This window comes from Hemicordylus capensis, chromosome 3 (genome assembly GCF_027244095.1).
Source record: "Hemicordylus capensis ecotype Gifberg chromosome 3, rHemCap1.1.pri, whole genome shotgun sequence".
NCBI classification, from domain to species: Eukaryota; Metazoa; Chordata; class Lepidosauria; order Squamata; family Cordylidae; genus Hemicordylus; species Hemicordylus capensis.
In genome coordinates, this window is record NC_069659.1 from 284,771,770 (window position 1) to 284,798,783 (window position 27,014).

The 27,014-nt window shown below is 45.4% G+C and overlaps 1 protein-coding gene across 4 annotated transcripts in view; it reads left to right on the plus strand.

Moving 5' to 3' along the window:
• SFXN3 (sideroflexin 3) overlaps positions 1–27,014 on the plus strand; it is a 104,752-nt gene that overhangs the window by 3,543 nt on the left and 74,195 nt on the right. For 2 of the 4 annotated variants that reach the window (XR_008318879.1, XM_053306223.1), the window contains exons 2-10: positions 7,670–7,840; positions 9,998–10,168; positions 15,457–15,555; positions 16,832–16,907; positions 17,498–17,583; positions 18,525–18,652; positions 18,894–18,943; positions 21,952–22,001; positions 23,235–23,282. Coding sequence is in view for 1 of the 4 variants with exons in the window: in XM_053306223.1 (XP_053162198.1) it covers positions 7,677–7,840; positions 9,998–10,168; positions 15,457–15,555; positions 16,832–16,907; positions 17,498–17,583; positions 18,525–18,652; positions 18,894–18,943; positions 21,952–22,001; positions 23,235–23,282 (872 nt within the window). In the remaining 3 variants the exon portion in view is untranslated. Of the gene's footprint in view, positions 1–7,669; positions 7,849–9,997; positions 10,169–15,456; positions 15,556–16,831; positions 16,908–17,497; positions 17,584–18,524; positions 18,653–18,893; positions 18,944–21,951; positions 22,002–23,234; positions 23,283–27,014 lie in introns of those variants that run through there. The other 2 variants (XR_008318881.1, XR_008318880.1) reach the window with 2 other exon arrangements.

Sequence of the window (27,014 nt, forward strand, 5' to 3'; positions counted from 1 at the left end):
CTCCCCCTGCTAAATAAAGGGAATCGCCACATTAAAAGGTGCCTCTTTTGCCATTGCATAGTTCTTGTGTGTGATCCCCCCCAATATGTTTTGTGTAGCTTGTGCATTTTTAGAACAATATTTTAAAAAATATTTTAAACATATTTAAAAGATCTATGAATGTGGTAGTCAGAACTCCTGCCAGTGGTATCAGGGAAGAGAACAACATCAGCAAAGACTATTTTTGCATAGAATACAGTCGGTCACTGCAGTTTAAGCATAGGTAAAGTGTGCTGTTGAGTTGGTGTCAACTCCTGGCGCCCACAGAGCCTTGTGGTTGTCTTTGGTAGAATACAGGAGGGGTTTACCATTGCCTCCTCCCATGCAGTGTGAGATGATGCCTTTCAGCATCTTCCTATATCACTGCTGCCCAATATAGGTGTTTCCCATAGTCTGGGAAACATTCCAGTGGGGATTAGAACCGGCAACCTCTGGCTTGCTAATCAAGTCATTTCCCTGCCGCACCATTATGTGGCTATTTAAGTGTGGGGACCACATAATTTAGCTGCTGTTTTAAAAGTAGACGGCGAAAGAAGGTCCAACCAACACCAAGCAAGTTTGTACTGTGGTAGGCTGAAGTGTAGACATGCCCATAGTAGCAAAACACCTGACTTCTTTCCCTTCCTCTCCTATTATCACGCCTCAGATGCAGTTTCTTTTTTCTTTTGGCTCAGAGTTAGCACACCTCCATCTGACGTTTACTGAAGAGATAGTTTACTGTTTAAGGTTTGTCTGCAGTTGCCACTGGCTTGTCTGGTGGCTACTCAGGGACGGACCTTCTCTGTTGCTGCCCCGAGGCTCTGGAACACACTTCCTACTGAAATAAGAGACACCCCACCACCACCATCTCTTACAACTTTAAAAAAGGCAGCCAAGATGCATTTGTTCACCCAGGCTTTTAATTAGATATTGTTTTAATTGTGTTTTAATAGTTTTAACATTCTAAATTTTAATTGTTGTGATGCTTTAATCTTTTTAACTGTTTTTGTTGTTTATTGTGAACCTCCCGGAGACTTGCATTTTGGGCGGTATATAAATGTTTTAAATAAATAATCTGATTTACTGTATAATGTTCATTCACAGGGTAGCTCATTCCATCCTGGTCCCTGTCTGTGACACCGTTGTGGGATCTCTGCAGGCTGTGAAATCTTCATGGCTGGCTTCCCGTTTTTAGCCTGGGCATGTGCTGGTAGCAAAATGTGCGGTGCCTCCTGGCGTAATGCTTCACATCCTCTTGGTTTTTAACTGAAGTGTCATTAGTGGGGTGATCCCGCTTCTGAGATCTCCCCATTAAAATATTAATTTAAAAGCATTTTTAAGTCATTGGTCAAGCTCAGGTTTGGTTTACAAACAGTAGGTCTGAGAAAGAACCTAGTGGTGTGATTTGACACTCTGAGATTGAAGGAACCCTTCACATTGGCAATCCCCTGCGAACTGAGCAAAGAGGCACCTTTTTAAAGTGGTGATTTGCTTTATTGAGTTGTGGGAGAGCAACTGGCCCTATCCATCCCCAGCAGAGCATCCTTCCAGTGGTTGTTGCTGGTGTCTATCTTCTGTTTCTTTTTTAGATTGTGAGCTCTTTGGGGACAGGGAGCCATTTTATTTATTTATTTGATTGTATTTATGTAAAGCACTTTGGGAACTTCTGTTGAAAAGTGGTATATAGATATTTGTCATATTTGTCATAACATGGAGTTTTTCCTGCCAAATCTATCTAGCAGTGGGCCATACGTGAAAGTATTAAGCTTTAATCCTGCATGTGAAGTTTTCCAGATAATTTCTTCCCACCTGCATCTTCCTGAAATTGACTAATTTTCTTTTTTGTGCCATTTTCTCCCACTCATAACCCTTAAATCCCTGAAATGTCATCAGGTTCAATCTGTATCCCTGCATGTCCTTTGTATGCAGTCTCTGTAGGAAAGCCTCATAGTATTTGTTCTAATAATACTGCAGATAAAGTCTTTATCGGCTTTTAAAAATGTGTTTTGCTGCTCTGCCTCACAGGGTTTTTGTTCTAAAGGATTATTCCTACCAGAGAGAATGTATGAACATTGAAGCCTGACATTTCTCCTTGTTGCAGGGTGTATGCAGTTTGTTTGTTCTGATTGCCTAGGTAGCATTTTGGACATGGAAAATGGGATATAAAGGGCAGCCAGTACTTCTCAGAAAGTGTAAAAATCACTGCAGGGGCTGATGTAAGCTCTGTTGACCCTAGTTATGTTGCTCCTTGAGTATTTGGCCCATTGGTGGATGGTTATGTGTACATGATAGATAAGTGTTTTGATTGCCTTAGTCTGTCAACCATCCTGATAATTACTTACTGTAGGTGGTATATGAATCTAGAAAATAAATATATATTTTAAAAAATAGATTACTTGTAGGCGAGGCCCATTGTTGACCAGGCAAAGTCATTTTGCGTTGATTACACTGATGGCAAGTTCAAGAAATTAAATATATGTAATAGAATTTCTTAATTATTGTGCTTGCAAAAGGAAAGTTTAAAAAAACAGTTTGACATTTGTAGCATTTCAACTTCAAACATTATTCATTTTATTGAATAATTAGCATGTATGGTAGATTTAAATCATAGTAAATTTGAATCTGAGAAAGATCTTCTTTTCTTGGGTATGATGTTGTTTTAGAATTATTGATCTGATTACTGAGTGTGAGAACAATAACAAAATATGATTATATTCATAATTTCTTTACAGAATACATGTTAAAAAAACTTCCCCCCAAACATATTCTGGTTTAAAAGTAACGCATTCAGCTAATTTTAGTTGCTGGATTGTTCATGCAAAATTTGGTATATGTAAATAATCGGGAAGTATGACTATTTCACACAAAATAAATGCTTCAAAATATATATTAGATGGAAACAAGGACTGAAAATGCTAGAAGAATGAGCAGCCTAGCTTAGTTCTGTCTTTTGTTTCCGACTGTGGCCAGTCAAGAATGCATCAGAAGATGATGTTGATAATATTGTAATTAGTATTATTCCTTCTCCTTCTCCATCCTAGGGACATTCTCTTTCAGTTTATTTTAAACTACCTGGATATGTCAAATGAAATAAGCTTTATTTATTTTATTTTATTTGGGGCTTGAGCTTCAAGTGCTAGGCAATAGGCAGCTTAAAATGTATATAAATTAATATGTTCTACCCTGGTCCAATTTTGTATTGTCACGCAGTTCTACAGGGTTAGAAAGCCCAAGACCCTGAGAATCTCTTTCAGGGCTCCTGGGATTTCCCTGATACTTACCAAGCAGAATATTCCAAGTATATGGAGACTAGAGTCACTCAGAAACAAAGCACCAATATCAGCAACTCAGGGAGTGGTGGGGCAGGTTACCTTATCCAAATATGTGGATATAAGCAAGAATGGTGTATTCAGAAGTGACCTTGAACTGAGCCTGATAACTTTCCCTTTGTTTTGCTTGTTCTTGCTTTTATGATTTGCTGGATTACCTCTGGGTTTTGAACTGTTTTTTAAGAACAAACTTTCAATGCATGAGCTTGAATCAGAGATATGAAACTCTGAAAGAGAGAGAGAGTCTTTAGCCCATGGCACCACCTACAGAAGCTGCTGAATCTCCTCCTGAGGTTTTGAAGTTGCCTTAGTGTATCTCACGAGGATCATTTAAAGTTGGCTGTGATTTCTGCTCCATTCACGTGGTTGATGGTATTCACTAGGAAATTGTCAAAGACCAGTACACATTGGCTGTAAGAGATGTCTAACAGGGACGTCTTGTTTGATAAGTTAGTGGTTGCTTGTAATAGCTTAATGCTAAATTATATGATGAAGAAACTTACTCAAAGTAGTCCCATTGAACTTAAAAGGACACATTATGCAATGTCATTTCAATGGGACTACTCTGAGTAATTTTGTCATCATGCCAGCTGATATTTTGTTTGTGCTAAACACAAAATGGAATCATGCGCGTGCGCGCACACACACACAGAGTGAGGTTACAGAACTCCCCTCCAGTGTTGCCTCTAACAGGGAGTCCCAGATGTTGTTGACTACAACTCCCATAATCCCCAAGCAAAAGCCATTGCAGCTGGGGGTTCTGGAAGTTGTAGTTAACAACATCTGGGAATCCCTGTTAGAGGGAACACTACTCCCCTCCATTGTTCTAGAACTTCCCATCCTCTGCAGCTCTCATACACTTGCAGCCATCCTCTACAGCTCTCGAAACTACCTCTTTGAACCCAGACTAACCCCTCTCCTCCTCTTCCACTTCTACTTGTGGTTGTTTTCTGGGATCAGAGTCAAGCATTGTGCTGCAGTGACCCTTTGTCAGGGAATGCAGAGCAAGCCAAGGGGGTGGGGGCAGCCCTCTCAAGGAGCCAGCCCAGTTGTCCTAAGACAGCCTCCTAAGAGCAGTTGACCCCCAGCAAGAGGAAACATAGCCAGCCTTTCCTGGGGTCATAAAACAGAGGTCTGAAAGGTAGACAGAGACAACGACCCCAGATAACCCAGCCGTGGTTCTGTAGATACAGACAGAAGCCAAGGATCCTTGTCAACAGAATAGTGGCTGAGAGACTGAGTGGAGAGTCTGGACTTCCTCCTGGGTTCAGAGCTCACCTTCGCCATGAACTCACTTGATGGACTTAGGCAAGAGGCTCCCTCTTAGCTCCCCAGCTGCAGTATGGGGATAATAACAGTTATCTCACAGAGTTGTTGTGAGGGCTACCTTCTTTGCACACTCAAAAAGTGCTGTACAAGTGCAAAGTATTATTATTACCTCCCACATTTGGGGAATGGTTGGTTGAAATCTGGAAAACGGATGAGATGACAAAATCAACAGAGACACAGTACCAGTGCAAAAAGGCTGAAAGGGGTGGGGGGAAGCAGTTTTGAGGGTTTTGATTACCTTTTATTAACTACTATAAGCATTGTTGTACTCTTGGTATAAATGCATTGTATCCAAGTAATGCTAGGTCTTTATTAAGCAGGGGGAGAGCAACTGGCCCTATCCATCCCCAGCACAGCATCCCTCCAGTGGCTGTTGCTGGTGTCTATCTTATGTTTCTTTTGTTTATTTATTGTGAACCCTTCGGGGACAGGGAGCCATTTTATTTATTTATTTATATCTATGTAAACTGCTTTGGGAACTATTTGTCATATTTGTAAAGCTTCTCACTCCTGTATAGTAAATCTGTGTGATACTGTAAAACCAAGGAAAAGATTGAAACAGGCACATGGAAGTATTAAATGATATGCTGGGTTTGCTCTCCCTGAATTCCAGGGACTTGTCCATCTCACTATGTTCTGGTAAGAGGCTCTCTACCCACATTTGTCTTTTGAGGAGATCTCTCTGGTCCCAGGGCTGGTTTCCATTCAGACCCTCACTTTCACACAGAGAGACTTTTGTAGACTTGCTAAGCAGTTGGACGAACCCCTGCTAAATGAGCAAAGAGGCACCTTTTAAAGGGATGGTTCTCTCATATTTTGCAGGAGGAGAGCAACTGTCTAACCTCAGCCCAGCATCCCTCTAGGACTTGTTGCTGGTGCCTTTAAAAGGAGGAAGGCAGGTCTTACCTGCCCCTTTGCTGCCCCACCAGGGTATTAATTGCTGTGCCTGGTGTCCGCAGTGCTGCTCCCAGCAACCCACAGGCAGCTTCACATATACATGTGCAGATGCCATTTATGTACCGATGCTGCCCACGGGCTGCTGGGATCAGCACTGCAGCCACATGGCGTGGCATTTAATACTGACAGAGCCGCGGTGGGGTGGCAGAGGAGTGGCGAAGAGGCAGGTAAGAATTCCCTTCCTCCACCCGCTGAAATGATCCAGCTGCGGCAGCTCAAAGTGTTTCAGCGCCTCGAATTAGGGGCGCCAAAACACTCTGTGCACATCCCTAACCTGAATCTCAAATTATAGCTGCTGAATTGGTGGCACTACACAATTACAGCAGCACAGGTGAGTGTGGATGTTGCAGAGTTGTGTGTTCCTGTCTCCCCTCAGTGTTAATGAAACTGCCCCCAGGTGACTGGTAAACGCCCATAAATTTGTGTTTAGGCTTGCGTTCAGGGGAAATTAGCTCAAAGAGGACAGTTCCATGTCAGATTCAACTTGCTCAAAGTTGTGGACCCAGGAAATGAGTGGACTGAGGCAAGATTTAAGTTTCAAAATCAGAAGAAAGTCTTTATTGTAGGGAGGGGTACAACGGACAAAATATGTGGTTAAAGCAATATTACTACTAAAAATACATTCAGCTGCAAAAAGGCGTTTTAGCTTAAAGTCCTAACTGTATAAATTCCCAGGCGGGCAAGAGAAAGAGGCTCTTAGAGAGAGAGGCGGCTGGATTTAAGAGAAGAGAATAGGAATAGAGTTGGGCCCAGCAAGGAACAAATGTCCGTATCACCTGATCTGGACAAAGAGACCTCAGGGCTCCTGGAGCAACCGAAGGACCTCGTTCCTCAGGGACAGCTTGGTCAGAGGCAAGGGCAAGAAGGTTGGAGGGGTTAGTTGATAGAGGTGAATCCACAAGGGTGCTTCCTCTGTGGAACCAGCTTCCTATGTTAGCAAGGAAGACTGGGCAGGTCAGGCTAGGCAAGAAGGCCGATCTGGAGGCTGGCACGGAGAACTGAACACAGCCTGGCGTGGTGGCCTGTGAACAGTAAATTGTCCAAGCAGCTGGTGACTCCAAGGTAGATGGTACGCATAGAGCACACTGGATATGGAACTGGGATTTGATATACTCCCAAACATGTCCTGGTGGCACATTCCAATTGACCTTTTTTATTGAACAGGTGTGTTGGGTGGAACCAGCAAGGATTCCATTGTTGCTGATCGCTCCTCCTGGGTGTAAAAATGTGAGAACTGCCGAGGCATGCCAAGGCTTTTGTCATGAAAACAGAGTACATAGGCATGAGAAGAGGAAATCTACCTGGACGAGGGTCCAATAATCCAATCAGTGCTTTTAATGGGTGCATCTCTAGGTCCTTGTCACTGACTCAACCTCTTTTGTGAAGGGAGAGATTTACCTCTGTGAGCCTCATCTGCATTCTGCCTGCTGGGTTAATTGGCGCATTAGCTTGCTGCTATCCTTTGCGAAATGAGGGGAGGGGCCAAGGCAGGTTCACTCTGAGTGCAGAGTGGCCTTGGCTGAAAGTTAAGCTGCTTTAATTAACTTCTGGGGTCTACTTAGGGTGTCCCAACATAGAGTGTGCATCTGCTCCCCTTTCCAATTTGCTTGTTTGTAGCCAAATCTAGGGGTGACTGGACCACTGTCAACTAAGTGACCTGCCCTCATGTGCCACGGATGGATTGCTCATGATGACAGCATCATGAGCAATCCATCCGTGGCACATGAGGGCAGGTCACTTAGTTGACAGTGGTCCAGTCACCCCTAGATTTGGCTACAAACAAGCAAATTGGAAAGGGGAGCAGATGCACACTCTATGTTGGGACACCCTAAGTAGACCCCAGAAGTTAATTAAAGCAGCTTAACTTTCAGCCAAGGCCACTCTGCACTCAGAGTGAACCTGCCTTGGCCCCTCCCCTCATTTGTCCTGAGTGTCCTGAGTGTCCTGAGGGGATGTTCCTGGGAGCCGGCAGAAAAGCATTGCTAGTAACATCAGTGATATCATAACTCTGCTTTCCCCTCTTTATTTCACTGCAGACAGAGGATGTCAGGAGAAGTGCCCTTGCACATCAACACCAAGGAGCCGCGATGGGACCAGAGCACCTTCATGGGGAGAGCAAAACATTTCTTCACGGTGACAGATCCACGCAACCTTCTGCTCTCTAGTGAGACCCTGGAAGAGGCCCGGAGGGTGATTGAGGAATACAGGTTATCTTGTTAGTCTGGGGATTGCCTTGGTTCTCAAAGAGTGATGATGGCAGTGGTGGAGGGTAGGGTGGGTTAGGTTGTGGGGAAATCTGAATGATGTTATGCTGTCTGGGGGAAACTGCAAAAGCACTTGATGTAACTGTGTTATTATTAACCACCCAGAGATGAAAGTTTGGGGAGGTGTACAAATTTGATAGATAGATAGATAGATAGATAGATAGATAGATAGATAGATAGATAGATAGATAGATAGATAGATAAATAAATGGTGGCCCTTAGCTTCATAAGAACAGCCCTGCTGGATCAGGCCCAAGACTAGGCCCATCTAGTCCAGCATCTGGTTTTACACAGTGGCCCACCAGATGCCTCTGGAGAGCCCACAGGCAAGAGGTATGTGCATGCCCTCTCTCCTGCGATTGCTCCCCAGCAACTGGTATTGAGAGACACCATGCCTCTGAGGCTGGAGGTGACCTGTTTTCCATAAATTTGTCCAAGCTTCTTTTAAAACTGTCCAAGCTGGTGGCCTTCACCACATCCCATGGCAAGGATTCAATAGATTAATTATGTGCTGTGTGAAAAAGTATTTCCTCTTGTTGTTCCTCAATTTCCTAACCATCAGTTTCATGGGGTAACCGCTGGTTCTAGTGCTGTGTGTGAGAGAGAGAAATTTCTCTCTGTCCACTCTCTCCATTCCATGCATAATTTGATACACCTCGATCATGCCTTCCCTTAGTTGCCTCTTTTCCAAAATAAAGAGCCCCAGATGCTGTACCCTAGCCTCATAACACCACCTATATATCCTGTTCCAAACCAGGATTTTAAGTAAATCAGAATCTGCAAAGAAATCTGTTTGAGGCTGTACACTAGGGATGTGCACGGAACCAGCTCGGAGGCCCTTTATGAGCGTTCAAACCGGTTCGAACAGCGGGTGGTTCTGCCAGTTTGAAGGTGGTGGGGCTGCCACTTCAAGGGTGGGGGAGGGTGCAATTACCCCTCCCGCTGCTCTTCCCCCACTGGCGCTCTGGTTTTCCAAAGTCCATGGGGCAGCAGCATACCTTCCTGCTGCCCCGTTTGCCCCCGTTGTCCAGAACTAAGCAGAAGTATATGGCGCGCCGGTGCGGGCATGTCGCCCCCGCCCCCACTGTGTGCGTGCCGGTGTGCGATTTGTGCATGCCCGCACTGGTGTGCGCAGGCACACCAGATACTTCTGCTTCGTTCCAGACAACGGGGCCAAATGGGGCGGCAGGGAGGTATGCTGCTGCCCTATGGACTTTGGAAAACTGGAGCATTGGCGGGGGAAGAGCAGCAGGAGGGGTAAGTGCACCCTCCTCCGCCCTTAAAGCAGCAACGGCCCCCCGCCTTTGAGCCTCCTCGACCCGGTTCCATGCACATCCCTGCTGTACACGAGGCTGTATGCAACAGAGCCTCAGGGCAATTGGGTCAAGTGGATAATTCTCTTTGAGTAAGGGTGTGTGCGTGTGTGCCTGTAAGGGGTGGAAGAGGCACATACTGCTTCACTGCCCTTCCAGATGCCATTTTGACTTAGATGCTTGTGAAACCCATGAATACAGCTGTTCCATCTTTCCTCAAGCTCTTCCTAGTAGAGGTCAATCTTGCCATTTGCAGACCTGACATCCATGGTTCCATGTATCCACGGCCAGGTAATTGACACCCAACCTCAGCATAGGCAGAACAAAAAGGGGCTAATTTCCATGTATCCACGGTTTCCTGGTGGCTGGAAATGGATGCGAGGTCAATTCCGGCCATTATTTTGTCAAACAGCCATTTTGTGGCTCTTTAGTGGAAAGAAAGAAGAACCCAACCACCCCCACAATTTTTCGTGGAAAAATCAGGAAGAAATCGGCATTTGGGGGGCATTACTGGAAGCTGGGGACCTGCAGAGCAATTATTTATGCTTTTCCCAACCATTTTTCTGCCTTCTTTGCCCTGCAGGAACTGAATCCCCCTTTGTCATAGACTTAATGACTCATTATCTGCAGTTTCATCACCCGTGGAAGTCTGTGGAAACTGAACCCCCACGGATAACGGGGTCCACCTGTACAATGAATGAATTATTCTTCCAACAACCTCTACAGTGTAACAATCCCTTTCTTCCAATTTGCCTCCAATATTCTTTGTTTGTGTGACTCTTTCCAGGATGGGGAGGGTCTCTCCAGGCCTGACTGAGGACCAGCTGTGGAGGGCTAAATACATCTATGACTCTGCCTTCCATCCAGATACTGGCGAGAAGATGATTCTAATTGGTCGAATGTCTGCCCAGGTGCCCATGAACATGACCATCACTGGATGCATGCTCACCTTCTACAGGCACGTGCACAACTTCTAATGTCCACTCTCTTGCGTGGGCAAAGTGCAGAAAGTGGGAATGGGTGTGAGACAACTCATTGCTAGGTCCAATGGGGAGGGGAAACGTGCTGTGGAGTGGGATAGTAGCATTTGTCTTGGCATCCCTGGACAGTAATGGAGAAGGGGCCTTGGGCAATATGTCCTAAGATCATGTGAAATGAATTCTTTATGTGTGTCTGTGCAATTAATTGTTATTTAATGCTGTGAATTGTGAATGTGTGAAACAGTTTATGTATGTATGATGCCTGTACAGCCGAGACTGTGAGCATCAGAGCATTTATTTGGCAGTAAATACATGTGTAGAACTGTGATTAGAGCATTTTAAAATTTGAAATACATTATGAAAGCTGTGAAAGTTGGCAAGGGCATATAAGTGTGCAAATATGTATGGCTGGAGAGTCCTGAATGCCTGAAACAATGCGCATACATGTAAAACTGTGTGACACTACGTAGACATCTGAAATAATTTGAGTGTCACTGTTGACAAAGCAAGGAAGATACACCTTACTGCTCCTTCAGTGGGTCCTCCTTTGTAGGGATCTGCAGAATGTTTCACAGTAAGAATGTTCCAACTCGAAATTGGCCGTTTTGAATGTTTCAAGCTCAAAACAGACTACCCTTCAAATAAAGGACCTCTTTTGAGCTCAGAACAGAACAACCCTGTTTCGAACCCTGTTTCCTCTCCTTCAAGATGAGCGTTGGTCTTGTGGTAGCAAGCAGGGTCCGCCCTGGTTGCATATGAATGGGAGACTAGAAGTATGAGCACTGTAAGATATTCCCCTCAGGGGATGGAGTCGCTCTGGGAAGAGCACAAGGTTTCATGTTCCCTCCCTGGCTTCTCCAAGATAGGACTGAGAGAGATTCCTGCCTGCAACCCTGGAGAAGCCGCTGCCAGTCTGTGAAGACAATACTGAGCTAGACAGACCAATGGTCTGACTCAGTATATGGCAGCTTCCTATGTTCCTATGAATGGAATGTTTTGACATTCTGAGTGCCATTTTGGAGGGCTATTTTTCCCTTGGTGACTGGTTTTCTAGCACTGGCTTCCAATTGCCTTGTAATCTCCTTGCTTCTTGGTGGGCTTGCTAAGCAGTTGGAGGAACCCCTGCTAAATGAGCAAAGAGGCACCTTTTAAAGGGATGGTTCTCTCATATGGGATCATGTGGGTGCTCGAGCTGCGTGCAGCCTGAGCACACATGGGCTCCAAGAGCGCCTTGAGAGGCCCCATCTCCTGGGGGATTCTCCCAATGCACCACGCTCATTGCATGGTGTATTGTGGGATATCCGGAGGATGGGATGCAACACAGATTGTCTGGGAGTGCAAGACGCGTTCCCAACAGCATGCTGTTGCTCATCTGGGTGGGAGGTAAGTTGGCAGAGCTTCCCCCTGCCACCCGCCCAGTCATGTGAATAGCCTCATTGTGTGCCTCTCAGAGAGGAGGAAGGATCAGAGAGAGTGCAGCAGCACAGACTGAGACTGGTGGCGGCGGCCTCAGGTCTGCCTGGCCCAGTGGCGAGAGAGTCAGAGTGTTCATGCTGACTTATTTTCTCTTCCCCTACCCTCTTTTTTTTTTTTTTTTTTGCAGTGTACCAACTGCTTCCCCCTCATTTTTTTTTTAATTACACCAGCAGCTTTAACTGGGTGTTGCTGTGGATTTTTTCTTATTCTGTGGATGTTTTTCCTTGTAGCCAGCCCCCAGTGGCTTTAATAACGGGGGTGATCTGCTGACTCCTGCCCCCTTTGCAGCCCCAAGCTGGACCTTTGCTTCTGCTGTGTGCCTGGATTGGAGTTCATTTTTTGTTTTGTAGGCTTGTGTGCTCTGTGACTTCTGTCTGGTGGCCAGCCTGCCAGGTGCTCTCCCTTCCCCCCACCCCCAACTTTTTCTTTTATGATTTTTTTGAGTGGGTGGGTGCCCACCTGGCGCCCACCTGCCCTACCCTCTGCTGTGGAGTCCCAGGGGCTGCTTGGCCTGAATGCCTCTGAGAGCAACAGACTCCAGCAGAAGATGTCGGAATGTAAGCAGCCCCCTGCCCGCACCTTAGTCAGGTTAGAGTTCTTTAAATAGGATTCAAGTTTGGGGAAGGGATGGGTACTGGGTATGTAAGACAGGAGGGGTGGGTTGACTTAGGAGAGACCACAGTAATCTCCTTTCCCTCCCCTCCCCTTAGATTTACTGAATTGTTGCTCCCCTTCAAAAAACTCCCCCCCCCAAATAAAAATAAATAAAGCCTGCTTCTTTATTTGGGAGGATTTAATTTTTCTTGTTTCTGTGTGCACTATAGTGCTATAGATAGCACTGTGTGGCATACGCAACATAAATTGCCGCCCCCCCGCCTTTTAAATTACCCATCTTAAAGGCATGTCTCCCCACCCCATCAGGGCTTGAATTAAAAAATAAATAAATGCCAAGATGCCTGGGAGGGTGTGAGGCAGAGCCAGCAGCAGAGTGGTAGGTAGAGGGAGGGGTGATGCTGGTTGTGGTGGGCGACAGCAAGAGGGGCATTCTCGCTGAGTCATCCCCATTGCGCGCAGGTTTTCCTTTTGGTAGGAGGGTAGTCCTGCAGAGTAGCTGCTGGTGGAAGCTGAGCTAGAATTAGGGGCAATGTCCTCCTCTGTCAGGGGCGAAGCTCTTCCTGTGGCAGTGGAGGAGAATGTGTTGGCTCCTAGCCCAGCTGATACAGTCTCACCCTTCTCAACTCCCCTTGGCAGTGCGACATCCCCCTGTCCCCGGTCTGAGACTGAAGATGAGTGGGAGCTAGTCATTCCACCTCCTGGACCTTCTCAGCCCCAGACGGAGGGTGGTGGTGGAGGCAGTGGCCCGTAGAAGGAACCAGCAGCCCCGGTACCACCACCACCACCACCACCGAAATGGGGCTGGACCAGCTCCCATGGGAATGTGGTATGGAACCACTCTGAGTTCCACCATGGTGACCCACACTATGCAGCCTGCAACTCCTGTGAGACAGAGGTCAGCAGGGGTAAGGACCCTAAGCATCTTGGGATGTTGGGGATGCTGAAGCACCTGCAGTGGCATCACCCGGGTTGCTCTGCTCCTGCTGGTAGCAACAGGCCTGGTGTGCCCTTGATTAGCGGCAAGGCATCTGCTCCTGCTCCCAAGCAAGGGAAGTTTCCTGCGTGGTGGGTGCAGTCAGTGGGCAAGTGGTCTGGTCGCCCAGAGCCTCATCTCATCACCTGGGCCATTCGGGAGATGATTACTTTGGACGACTAACCATTCCAGGTGGTGGAGATCACTGGCTTCTGCGAGCTGCTCTTACTACTTGCTCCTGACTATAGAATCCTCTCACACGCCACCTTCAGCAGGCGGTGCTGCCTTCCCTGTACTGGGAATGCAGGGAGGCTGTGTCGGGGCTGCTGTGTGTAGCAGTGCCTGACACCAGCGTGCACTTCACTGCTGATCTGTGGGCCAGCAGCAACGCTGGTGGGGGCAAGAGAGCAAGGGGATATCTGCTGCAGGTGGTGTGGCCAGCCCCTCCCATGCAGCAAAGCATAGATGGGCTCTGCTGCACATGGAGGTGCTGGACAAACCTTCACCAAGGGTTCATGGTGACCAACACTGCTCTGAATGTAGCAAAGGCAGCCAAGCAGCTTCATTTTGTGTCCTTCCTTTGTGTGATGCACACTCTGAACCTGGTGGTGTGGGATGCACTTGGCTTTCTGGGGCTGCGGCTAGGCGAGACATCCCCACTGAAGGTGCTGAGCACCAGTCTGCTGCTGCGATGGCTGCTCGTGTGGTCAGGTGCCGCAAGATCACAGCTTACTTCCACTAGAGTGAAAGGGGTAGGTGGATGCTCAAGGAGAGGCTGCTTGGGCTCAGCCTCCCTGAACACCTGATCCCTCTGGATGTTCCAGCCCAGTGGAACTCCACCTTCTCTTGCTCCAGTGCCTGCAGGAGAAAGAGCTGGCCATCCATGGCCTGACAAAGAGGCGTGGATTGGGAGTTTTGTAAACTGCCTTGGGATGTCTTATGAAAGGTGGTATAAAAATTGAGCAACAAACAAAATAAGTGTGCAACCTGTCCACCCAGGACTGGGCACTCATTTCCAAGGTTGTCTTGGCACTCAAGCCATTCTTTGTTGCCATTAACAGCTTGTGTGCTGAGACCGCAACGCTGAGCCAGGTTTTGCCTGCCACTCGTCTCCTAGAGAAGATGATGGTTGAGCTCCAGTCCATGCTGAACACTGAGGAAGCAATCACCTTGGCAGGTCAGCTGAGGACTGGAGTGGTGGATCGGCTCAGGACACCTTGGGTGCAGAGCATTGGCAGAGCTAATTTAGTTTTAAAAGTGCCTCCTGCTACTCTGCCAGCAGCACCCTCATCGGCCGCCACTGGCTTATGGCTATGCTTGCTGCTAAGGGTGCTGTGGTGGCAATGCTAGGAAGTAACGTATTAAGAATCATAGTTGTGTGTGAGAGAGCAACTTGTGCCAATGATGTTACTGCAGTGCAGGCACTGTGGCTGGCAGTGGGTTCTGGGGCAGTGAATCATTTTTGGCCATTTTTGGACTGTGTTTGAAATCTGGGTTCTGTGTTGGGAGGGACAGATTCCCTTTTACTGTGTGCTCCTGCAGTGTTTTTCAAGGCAAGGTTGCAAAATGCATTGCAAATTGCCATGCAAAACCTGTGCACTTTGTGCATGCAGTTTGTTCCAGCCATAGGGAACAATGGGGAACTTGAAACACCTCATTGTCCCCCATGGATAGCTCCAAGAGACACCAAAATGGGCTGGGTAGTAGGGCATGATTGGTGCTGCCTACCACCCAGCCCACAAAAGAAATGGGCAAACGGGCAATTTTAAACAAATTTTTAACCTTTCCTCCAAACCTCCATAGGATTGAAACGAAACATGAAATCCATTTCGTGCACGTTGCTATTCCCTTGTGTGTGCAACAGCATCTATGGCAGAGAGTATATGTTTAGAGTGTGTGTAACAGTTTGTGTGTGCACAGAAAGGCAAAGTTGTTCATAGCTATGTAGAAATGTGTGCAATGTACATGCAAGAACATGTATTAAAAGTATTTATGAGTTACGTGTGCCAATAGAACATGGTGAATGTGTGAGATTGCAGGTGTGCACTAGCAAGTGTGTATGAACTGAGACAAACACAAAATGAATGGGGCTTTTCCCCTAGCCCTTTGAGAGTTGGCCTGACATTCTAGTTTCTGTGGCATTTGCCTTTTGTTTTTGTCCCCATTATTCTGTGGGAGCCCTGACTATCTCTTTTCCTGCAGGACAACACCTGCTGTGTTATTCTGGCAGTGGGTGAACCAGTCATTCAACGCCATTGTGAACTACACTAACCGGAGCGGGGATGCTCCCATCTCTGTCAAGTAAGAAGTGATCAAGTCCTGCCCAGGCCCACTGAAAGCACACACTGTGGGGAAGTGCCCCAGAGGGCCATGTGACTTCCTGCCATGTGACAGTCAGCAGAACAGCCAGTGGAAATTTCTAAGCAGAGATTTTTCACGACTTATACTTACCTGGGAGGCACACGGTCTGACCCAGAAAACTCTGCTTCCTTATCTCAAATGGCCAAGGGGAATGGACTGTGGTTATTCCACATATGCTTAAAGGCATAAGAAAAGCCTTGTGGGATCAGGCCCAAGGCCTATCTAGTCCAGCACCCTGTTTTCCACAGTGGCCCACCAGATGCCTTGGGAAGCCACACAACCAGGAGATGAAGGCATGCCCCCTCTCCTGCCATTGCTCTTAAGATAATTCTTAATAATTATTTGATCTGTTTCGAGCCCTAGCACTGAAAATACCTTCAGCTGGAATTTTTTCTTTGTAGACCCACACAACCAACCAGCCACTCCTAGGTTTGAAGAGGCGGTGGTGTTGGCAAAGAAAGTGATTGTAACCATACTTGAGGGAGGTGCAATAAAAAGTAGTGGGTTGAAGAGAGTGGACCAGTTAGGAATCATGGACAGAAAGGCTTGGCAGGAATCTTGGAGAGGAAAGTTGAAGGGAAGAGCAAGGTACGCAGCAGTGGCGGCTGGTGTGTGCACTGTCGGAGGAGTGACAGGAAACACCTTTAAGTCTTAATTAGCTCCCTTAATTAGCTCCCGGTGCACCACTGCTGGTAAGAAAGCTCTTACCAGCAGTGGTGCACCGCCCAGCACCTGCTGTGGTGGAGGATTGGGTCCTCCAGTCAGCTGGCAGAGGACATTTGCGTGGCCAGCAAATGGCCTCTCCACACACATGCGGAGGCCATCTGAGTGGCGGAGTCTATCCTCTGCTGCAGCGGGTGCTGGGCAGCATGCTGCTGCTGGGAATAGCTTTCAGGTGCAGAGGCACTGGAGGTAAGCACCTCCTAATTTAGACTTCAAGGTGTATCCTGCCCCCAGCACCAGCCACCACTGGTAGTTATGAAGACCAGTTGGGGAAATTACTGTGTGCAAAAGCTGGAGGGGAAAGATGTAGGAAGAGAAAGAAGGGGAAGCCGGCAGTGCTGGGAAGGATATGAAGAGATAAGGCTTCTTGTTCTCATGTCTGAAAATGGGGACAGAGTGTTGTTTCCAGGGTTAGAGTTAGTGCTGGGTTAGACAGGAGGACGTTGAGAGGGTTTTTTTTTAACCTCACCAAGGTTGCCTGCTTCCTTTGCAGCCAGCTGGGCACTGCCTATGTCAGTGCTACCACGGGAGCGGTGGTAACGGCCTTGGGACTCAAATCCCTCACCAAGGTAAGGAGCTTACTGGTTCTGATTGCCCTGACATAGTGGTATCTTCCCTAGGAGGGAGCCTGGATGGAAAGTCCTTATTGCAGCATTGAGGTATTGTTAGGAAGAGATAGTGCATAACCTGCCAAGCACAAACACTGTGCAAACGCCATCAGTGGTGATAAATGGGGCCTTATTCCATGAGCTGACTTAATTTTTGTCATTTGCAAATTGAGCCATGGATTATTAGTGTGGAAGTCAGTTGCCGATGTCATGAAGATATATCCCTTGCATTTCCATTGTCCAGGGAAAGAATTTCATCAAGCTTCCTTCCTGCGTCTATGCACCAATGAACCAGTGCACAAAGGTTCTGACATGGGAGGAGGTCTGAGGATGAAGTTTCATGGTATCAGTGGATGACCTGTAGTTAGAGGAGATGAAAAGGCTATTCCAGTTGCAAACAGGGAGTCAGTGGCAAAGTTAATCCCTCATTGTCTAGAACTCTGCACTGTTTCAAAATATAATTCTATGCACCCTGCTATTGATTCAATCTGTAAGAAAGGGCCTGACTGTCTCCTCTCTCTCTCTCACTCTCAACCCTTTCTTCTTGGTAGCATCTGCCGCCACTCATTGGACGCTATGTGCCTTTTGCAGCTGTGGCAGCTGCTAACTGCATCAACATACCATTAATGAGGCAGAGGTAAGACGATGGAGTGCGCTGAGTGGATGGTGTGGTGGGGACACTGATGGGGACACTGCCCTATGCAGTTGAGCTCCTAGTTGTTTCTCACAGGTTGCACATTCTAATTCCCTCTCTGAAAAGTGAAACATTGGGTATTTCCTCCCACTCTTCTGACCTTGAAAGCAAGAGTTCATTTCTGGAAGCATGTAAATAATCCACTAATGGGCAACTGTAGCACATAGCGGAAAAAAACATCAAATTGGAAAAAAATATTAATTACAACTTTGAAATTGCCAGGTTCGCCTTATATTGCAATGGCATCCATTTGTTGTATTTTATGGAACATGGTTTAGAAATAGACAAGTTTCCTTTTTCTGGCCATTTAGAATATACTATGGTAGAAGTAGATGCTTCCTGTTTGTATTTTGCTATTTTTGCTTCCTGGAAGCATTGTTGCAACTGGAATTGAGAATCTGATTTTTTTGACGTTTTGGAGTGTGAGTGGAAGAAAAGCAACATGAAGAAGTGGAGTGGGGAGATAAAATGGAGAGTGGACCCAAGGGCCATTCTACATAGTAAGGCTGTTTGTGTACCTGTCAGTTTGCACAGTTGCTGTGTGTGTGCAGTGCATTCCACTGGGTCATGTATATGCACAATCTGATAAGCACCTATTTTGCCCTCACGTCTGGAGCAGTGTTTGGCGAGGTGTTTGTGTGGTGCTAGTTCTAAGCAAGTGGTCAGGTGTGGTGTTGCTTTGGGCTGTCTTTCACCATCTAGTTCCTGGTCATTCTATCTGTGGGAGCCAACAGGGCAGACATGGTCCAGTACTTCTATCCTCAGCCTGGAAGGAGAGGAAGAATGGACTCGGAAGAATCATCAATTTGTTTTTATGGCAGGAGAAGGGAAATCATTGTGACTTGCATTAAGGGGTTGTGCTTTTTCCTCAACCATTTCTACAGGGAGCTAAAGTTTGGTATCCCCATTACAGACGAGAATGGGAACCGCCTGGGTGAGTCAAAGAAGGCAGCTCAGCAAGCAATTGCCCAGGTGGTGGTGTCCCGTATTGGCATGGCAGCACCTGCCATGGGTAAGTAGCACTCTTTGCTAGAGTGGAAAGAAATATTCGTCTTTTTTTTTTTTTAAAATAAACTGCCATACATAGTTTATACCACACATCTATCATAATAGTCTCATAACCTTCTCAGCTGTGATGTCCTAGAGAAATACAAGAATGAATCCATTATGTGCTGGTTCTTCAGCTTCTTCTTTGGGGAGACACACAGCTGTGTAGGTGTGTCTTTCACCTTTGATTCTCCTCTTCTTCACAGCCATTCCTCCTGTGATCATGAATGCATTGGAGAAGAGAGCCTTTTTGAAGGTAAGTCCTTCTGGGTTTTTGTTGAACTCACAGGCAGAGATGTGGGGTTGAAAATTCCAAAATGGAAAATTTTCTAGAAAAATGTCCCACACTTAAGCTTTCTATGGAAAATTTTCTATTTCTAAAATTCCATTTTCCATAAAATACAACAAATGGATGCCAGTGCAATACAAAGTAAGCCTGGCAATTTCAAAGTTGTAATTAATATTTTTTCAGGTGATTATTCCTAGGAAGTATGTGAGACAGTATATAAATATGTTTTTTTGCTTATTCAAGCCCACTTGGGACCAGGCTATTCAGGACAAAATTGTGTCCTTGGGTCTGTCTATGGTCCTGTTTAGTCACGACCAGGCTAGGCAGATCCTGAAATAAAGACTCTTGGACTTTGAAATCCAACAAGAACTCTCCCGAATCCCTGATTGTACTAAAAGGAGGCTGGGTTTGAGCAGTTCTAGTTGGGGCCCTGCTGCTTATTTGAATGCCTTGAGCTTGACGTGCTACCAGAGGGCCTTTTTCAGAGCAAGACATGATATGTTACCTTCAGCGGTGTTCTCAGGGAAGTTTCTGGGGATTCCTAGGGAGGATAGATTATGCCCATGGGGGAAGTCGAATCCATCCAACATGTTTTGTTGCACTGTCCATTATATAGAGATTTAAGATGTTCCTTATTAACTCCTCTTCTGACACCCTTCCCAGGTTGCTCAGGAGAGTTTTATGTTTCCTATCTTCTTGCAGATAGAACTTTAGATGTCACCTTTAAGGTGGCCAAATTCTGTTCTATTGCAGTATTGTTACGGCAGTGAGTTTTCCTTTGATTAATTTTAAAATTTTACTGATTATTTATTCGTGGATATTTATCTATATACTTAAATATTTCTTTTTCCCAATGGTATCTTTCTATGTTATGAGATTTTTTTTAATGTTCTGTTATGCTGACCTTGGGTCGCAAATAAAGGACTTTGAACTTAACATTGTCATACCTGGGTGGGACAGGTGTAGCAGGAAGCACACTGTGGGAGCAGGCAAGTCAAAGTCAAACAAGCAGGAGGTCAGGAGCCAGTGATCAGTAGGGACAGGCAAGTCAGAGTTAACAGGCAAAGGGTCAGAAGCCAAATATCAATTCATTAGGAGCAGGCAGGGTTGAAGTCCAAAAGCAAGCAAAGGGTCAGAAGCCAGGGGGAGGGGGAGGGGGAGGGGGAGGGGGAGCGGGAGCAGGAGCAGGAGCAGGAGCACACACACACACATCCACACTAAAGTTGTTTCAGCAAATGTTGGAAGCAAACTGAAGCCTTAAATACAGAGCCAGCACTGCAGCTTCACCTGAGCCTGGACTGTCTTAAAGGGGTTGCACCCTATTTCTTAAGCACTAGCTGCGGTGTAGCTGGGTGGCTGCTGGTGGGGATTGGGGTGCTTCGGGTTCATCCTCCAACTCTGAGGACACAGGCAAGGGTGTGTTGAGTGGGTCAGCACTGCAGGTGCTGGCATTTCCATTGGTGGGGGTGAGGGCCCCTCAGAGTTTGCCTCGTCCTGCGAGCTTGGTCAGAGTCAGGCTCAGGGGTCACAGCCACTTTACCTCGAGAGCCCCTGGTCTCCTGCTCAGGGGTCATGACCCCTTCATCTTGAGACTCCTCTATATCAGACCTGGGGTTCATGACAAACGTGCCAAATTGGATCACAGTCTATTTAGGGTAATCAGGGAATTTTGCATAGTAAAGTTTTATGAGCAAGTTTATGCAAATGATAAAAATTCACATGGGAAAAATGTCCTGAAAAATTTCTAGAATCCCACCCCCCCTAAATGTTCCAATTTAAAAAAATTTCAGAAAACCCATATCTCTGATCACAGGCATTCTAGTCTTCTATCCCATGCCTATAGACTGAGAAGGATGTGGTTCTTCAACACACACACACACACACACACACACACACACACACACACACACCGCTTTTTTGCAGATATTGTTCTGCTTTATGCTTCAGGGCTACAGAGCTTGGTTTTTATTGTATTTTTTTGTGGAAGAGCTCCACAACAATGGCAGCTGTCAGTCAGGAAACTGAGTTGAACTCCTTGTCAAATGCATTGGTTGCCATCTTGGAAATGGTGGGAGAATTTCTCAAACCTTCTGCTATAGAATGACTTTCTTTCTGTTTTGAAAGCAGAAAATCTGAGGTTTAAGCAAAAGGATTCACCATTATTAGAAGCATCATGTTTGTCTTCTGGTATTAGAAACTACAGGAGGTTAATGTAGTATATATACAGGATTATTAAGACTGCCACCATTTTACTTTTGTGATATGCACGTTGGGAAATATTCACAGATTTTGATCATTTCCATGTTTCCTGTGTTAATCACTGGCAACATGTATATTTGTGCTATGCTTCCTTTTTCTCATATGCGATGTTGTGATTACCTCAAATGCTTTCCAGGTTCCACTGGTAAGTCTCCATCATCCCAAATATTAATTACTAAGGAAACAATCTCAAATGGTTGGAGCAGTCTAGTCCAGTCTACTCCAGTCTGAAATGGTTTTGAGTTTGGATATATATTCAATATCTATTCACAATATCAATATCACAGCGGATTGCTGTGATACTAATCCTTTAATTAAAGAAGATGAAAACAATCACCTCAAATAAATGGATGATGTGGAAATACCATGACATTTTAACCACAAGGTTAATGACATCTGAAAGTATCTTAAGACCTTTCCCATAGTTCTGCAGGATGCCTATAGCAAAAGTAGGAATTTAGCTCCAATCAACAGAATCCTGGCATTGTGGTTTTTAAAATGAAATTGTCTTTCATCTTTGTCTTTTGCCACAACTTTTGATGTTCACATATTTTGTGGTTCAGACTCAAAAAAGCTCACACAGAACTCTTCCTCAGAAACCTTTTAACACAACTGCTATGCAAACAGCTGCATCTCTGTAAACTACAAACAAGAATCTCACTTTGGAAATGAATGTCGATACTGAGTGCAAACCGCTCCTTTGTGTCTCCCTACAGCGGTACCCCTGGCTGAATGCTCCTCTGCAGGTTGGACTGGTGGGTCTGTGGTAAGTGAGCTCTTTCACTCGTTCTTCATAAGACTCTCTGACATCAGACAGAGAGAATAGGCTGTAATGGAGCCTGTGGGAGTGTCTTGGGACAAATAACAGCTGCAGGGAAAACCAATACCGATGGGGACAGTGACAGAGGCTGGCATCCTCTGTGGCTGCTCTTTGCCCCAGGAAGGAAGCTCCCATTCGCACCAATCTGCATTGGGACGGCAACGGAGTAAAAGCCTGCTCCTTCCATGCCAGAGTCTTTATCCAGATTGCCCCTCCCCAGCTGCTGTTTAGAAAGAAAAATTAAGAACTTCAGGACTATCTCTCTAATTTTTTTCATCTATGTGCGGAATGAGTTTTGTTCTGGGAAGAAGTATCAAGACAGTGTGTGTGCACATGCATTCAGAGTGGGACCTTCCGGATTAAACCTGAGCAGAATCTAAAATTAACTGAGCGCACATCAAAAAACGTGTGAGCATGCGCACATGTGCACTCCTTAGAGGGAACACTGAATGGCATGTTTAACGTAGTGCATAGTTTGGCTCCAAAAGGAGAGATCTTCTGTTTGTGGTTCAAATGCCAGTTCTGAATAATGAAAAATTTGCGTGACATGCTGATCCTTGCTATTCGGTTCTCACAATCTCAGTTTAGGGCTCTTCTGTGTAGTCAGCCAAAGTGTGCCCCCAACAGCATTTTAACCTTTTCATGACACTCTCCCAAGCTCTATTACAGTCATAATAGTATGAAATCCTGCCTATCTGTAATAGATATGGGAGCAGCCTTGCTGCTTTTCTACCCTCCCCTTTGAAAAATGGTCTAGAAGAATATTCCAGTGAAGGAGAGGTGGTGGAACCTGAAAAGGTATGGTGCATAAGAGGGAGGACTTGATTGAGATGCAAGTTGCCTATGTCCGTGGTGTGTCCCTCACCCAACATCCTGACTGTGTATGAGAGAGCAGCCCTAAGTGCTTCTAAAACCAAGCGGCATGTAGAACATCAGCTTTGTTTCCTTGTGGTTGATGGGGATAGTGGGTATTGTCCTGCAGAGGGTCAGGAGCAGTGTTCGCTCTAACAGCAACTTCCAGATGTTGTTGACTACAACTCCCAGAATCCCCAGCTGCAGTGGCTTTTGCCTGGGGATTCTGGGAGTTGTAGTCAACAACATCTGGGAACACTGGTCAGGAGCCATTCAAGGTAGGAGCGACAACTAGAAAAAAGCCTGTCTTTGTGTCTCCTTCTGCAGCTTGGTGTTTGCTACGCCCCTTTGCTGTGCACTCTTCCCACAGAAAAGGTAAGCACTACTGCTGCACAAACTTTCATTGTGTGTTGTTTGATGCCTTCAAATAAGTGTTGGTTCAGGCTGCTTTACTGCATACTAGCAAAACGGGCTTGCAATTTGCAAACGTTCCTCCTGTACGACAAAATGACCATGTACTCTCCCTTCACTCATTGCTAGTTGATGTCCAGGGGCGGTTATGTCTTTATATCTCCAGAACTTAATCTTTTTTGTGTTTTTCGATTTTCGAAGCAATTATTGTGGAAATTCAACATGGATTGAAATGCAGTGAAATGAAAAAAATATAGCTTGTTCATTGTGTCATAATTCAGTGAAATTCTGGACTTTCTGCCTCAAACAGTACGTGAGGAAACTGACAAACTTAGTCGAAAGGCATAATTCCCTATAAGTTTCCAGTGGGAGAGTTTTTCTGCATTTTCGGGCAAATTAATCAACTTTTCTGGGATATTCAATTTTTCTCGTTGTCTGGGTGAGTTCTGGAACCTACCTGTAAGATGGCATGTTTCTGTCTTTTGTGGCTTGGACTGGGAGTTCCATGTCATTGAGCAATTGAGTGAGTGAGGCCCAAGCAGCTTCATATACAGTAGATACTCAGATGATACTGTATTTTCTATAGGAAGCTTAGTATCAAAGATGTGTTCCTAAAATGACAGAATGAAGTTCTGCTGGCTTGTTTCCTTCCTCTTCTGCCAAAAGGAGGCCCCCTGCCCAAGTCCTGAAGAATCATACAACCATTATGACTTGGTTTGCGTGGTTAGTTTACTTGTTTTGGTCCTAACTAGTGTCACTCTACATTCATGGATGTGGCATGGCATACCATGAATTGAATTTCAGATGGGCAGCAAGTGCTCAGTAACAAGAGATTCACGCAACTGAGTGCCTTTCTGTGTTCAGCTTGGAACTTGGCTTACTTTTTCTAGGTGAGAGTAAGAGTTCTATCAAGCTTGAAAACTTGTTTTATTCACAATGAGACATGGAGACTGTTCTCACAGGCAGGCAAAACTGGCCTAAGGAAACCCAGTCTGGTTTTGACTGCACGTGAGAACTGCCAGGAGCCAAGTGGCTCCTGGAGGCAGCACGACGGCAAACCTGCCAAGGAGCCCCACCTGTTAGCCAGGGTTAGGGACGCAAGCACACCCTTAGCCCAGGCTACCTGATTGTGTGTCAGCTCTGCATGGCACCCATATAGCAGCAGCCTCCTGGCCAGTGCCAGAGGAATCCCCATAATGCACAGTGCACTTGTGTGGTACATTATGGGCATTCCAGGGGCTGGGACAATGCGTCCCAGCCCCCGACCCTTCGCACTGCTGGCAGCTGCCGCCGAGATGAACCTGAGATTCTTAACTTGGTGTGGGTTAACACAATCACACCAGTATCACTAACCCACATTAAACCTGGATTTGAATGGTTGTGTGAACCAGGCCAGTCTCTCCAGCCCTGTGTGACTAGTGCTCAAGAATCTGTGGAGAATCTACACACATACAACTGTACATATATAGGCTCCCCGTTTTCAAACAACTTGCTGAATGCTTGGATTTTGGGGGCAGAGCTGGTGGATGCATCCTCACTTCCCCCATGATGCATTTGTGTGTGAGGTGTCTGAATGGGGTTTAACTGTGCACAGAAGTTGCAGCCTTCATGTTCTACAGTTGGCATAATCACAGTCCGTATACATATGTACACACACACACACACACACACACACTTGTAAAATGTGTATTTTCTAGCTCCTGCGTTATTGCTAATAATAATAACAACAAATATATGTTTATATAATGCATTTTGGGTGTTCAGAACACTTCACAGACATTATTTCTGTAATGCTGGACTCTTTCCCAAATAACAAGTTTCTGCATTTGCATGGTGTGACAGGGACAACCCTGTCCTTGCTTTCATCTTTTTTTTAATTCTGAGATCAGTATACCTGCTCACCAAAGAAATGTTGATTAGCATTTCAAAATTATGCCTAAGCAATTGTGGTGGGAAATGGGATGGCATTTAAATTGTCATAATTTCCTGGTTGAACATGGGGGTAGTATTACAATGCATAATGAATTATGGTAAAATGATTGCCTTGATTTAACTGGGTCTAATGCACCAATAACTAAGCACCAGATTGCAACCATCACTTTGATATAGTATTGGTTATTCCAGTATTGTAGGGACAGTTTTCTAACTGGTAATGATTAATGGAAGACAGAACATTAAAAGTCTCAGTGGTGATCTGTACAATTGCTGAATGGGGAAGCTTTTTTTCTTTGAGAGCGAGGTGTTGATTCTTTTTTATTTTACTTAAAGTCAAATGTTTTATTATCTTTAACATTTCAAAAGATTCTGGTTTTTACTTATTTATTTTAAGCCCAAAATATGCTCTCTTAGAGTTCTGGTTGGTATGATGGTGCTCAAGCCAAGCCAGTGTTATAATTCTGAAGTCTGCCTGTTCCTTGTCTACGTAAAAATGGAGAAACAACCCTATAAGATTTATTTATTTATCATCTTTTTATACCGTCTGATATGTACATCTCTAGGCAATGTACAAAATTTAAAACACAATATAAAACAGTAAAAACAGTTAACATTTCACAAGATACAGTAAAAAAACTCATGAAATAAAAACAAATTAAACAGTTTATAATTAATTTCAGCTAAGAGCCTGAGAAAAAAGGTGTGTCTTGAGGGTCTTCCTAAAAGCAACCAGAGATGAAGATGCTCTTATATTGACGGGGCATATTCCAGAGCCCCAAGGCAGCCACAGAGAAGGCCTGGTCCAGAATCGCCACCAAATGAGCCGGCAGTAACTGTAACTGGACTTCTCTAGAAGATTGTAATAGGCAACAGGGTTCATGACAGGCACTCTCTTAAATACTTTGTGGGTTGGGGATTCATTACACAGGAATCTAGGAAGCTGCCATATACCGAGTCAGACCACTGGTCCATCTAGCTCAGTATTGTCTCTACACAGACTGGCAGTGGCTTCTCCAAGGTTGTAGGCAGGAATCTCTCAGCCCTATCTTGGAGATGCCAGAGAGGGAACCTGGAACCTAAATGCTTTTCCCAGAGCAGCTCCATCCCCTGAGGGGAATATCTTACAGTGCTCACACATAAATTCTCTCATTCATATGCAACCAGGGTGGACCCTGCTTAGCTAAGGGGACAAGTCATGCTTGCTACCACAAGACCTTCCTGCATTGTGGCTGGGGATGATGAGAGTTCTAGTTCAACAACAGATGAAGTTCCAAAGTTTGTCTAGTCATGCTCCACAGCATTACAAAATGCAGTGAATAATGTTTGAAGATACGCCTGCCTTAAATATCTCTGCCCATTGACCTTTGTGGCCCCTTGTGAGGATAAAAATAATCATGTACACAGCTCTGGGATGTATGGAGAAAGAGTGGGATATAAATATAATAAATACAAATAAACCTTCTTATCACTCTTTACAATTGATAATAATGATCCTTGGTCCCTTCTTCTTTAATATCTGTCTGTCTATCCTGCTCCATCTGCTAACTCTGTGTAGTTCACAAGTAAAACACCAACATAATCCGTTAAAACCAGCAACTGATAACCCACTCACCCCTAAAAACAGCTTAAAACAATTTAAAATCTAAAAATCTTGGAAGGCCAAACCAAAAAAAGGACTCAAGGGCTTCTCTAGAGCCCCTATCCTCCCCAGTTTCCTCTTGGTGCCACTGCAGTAGGAGTTTTGCTAGTATTGGGCTTTCA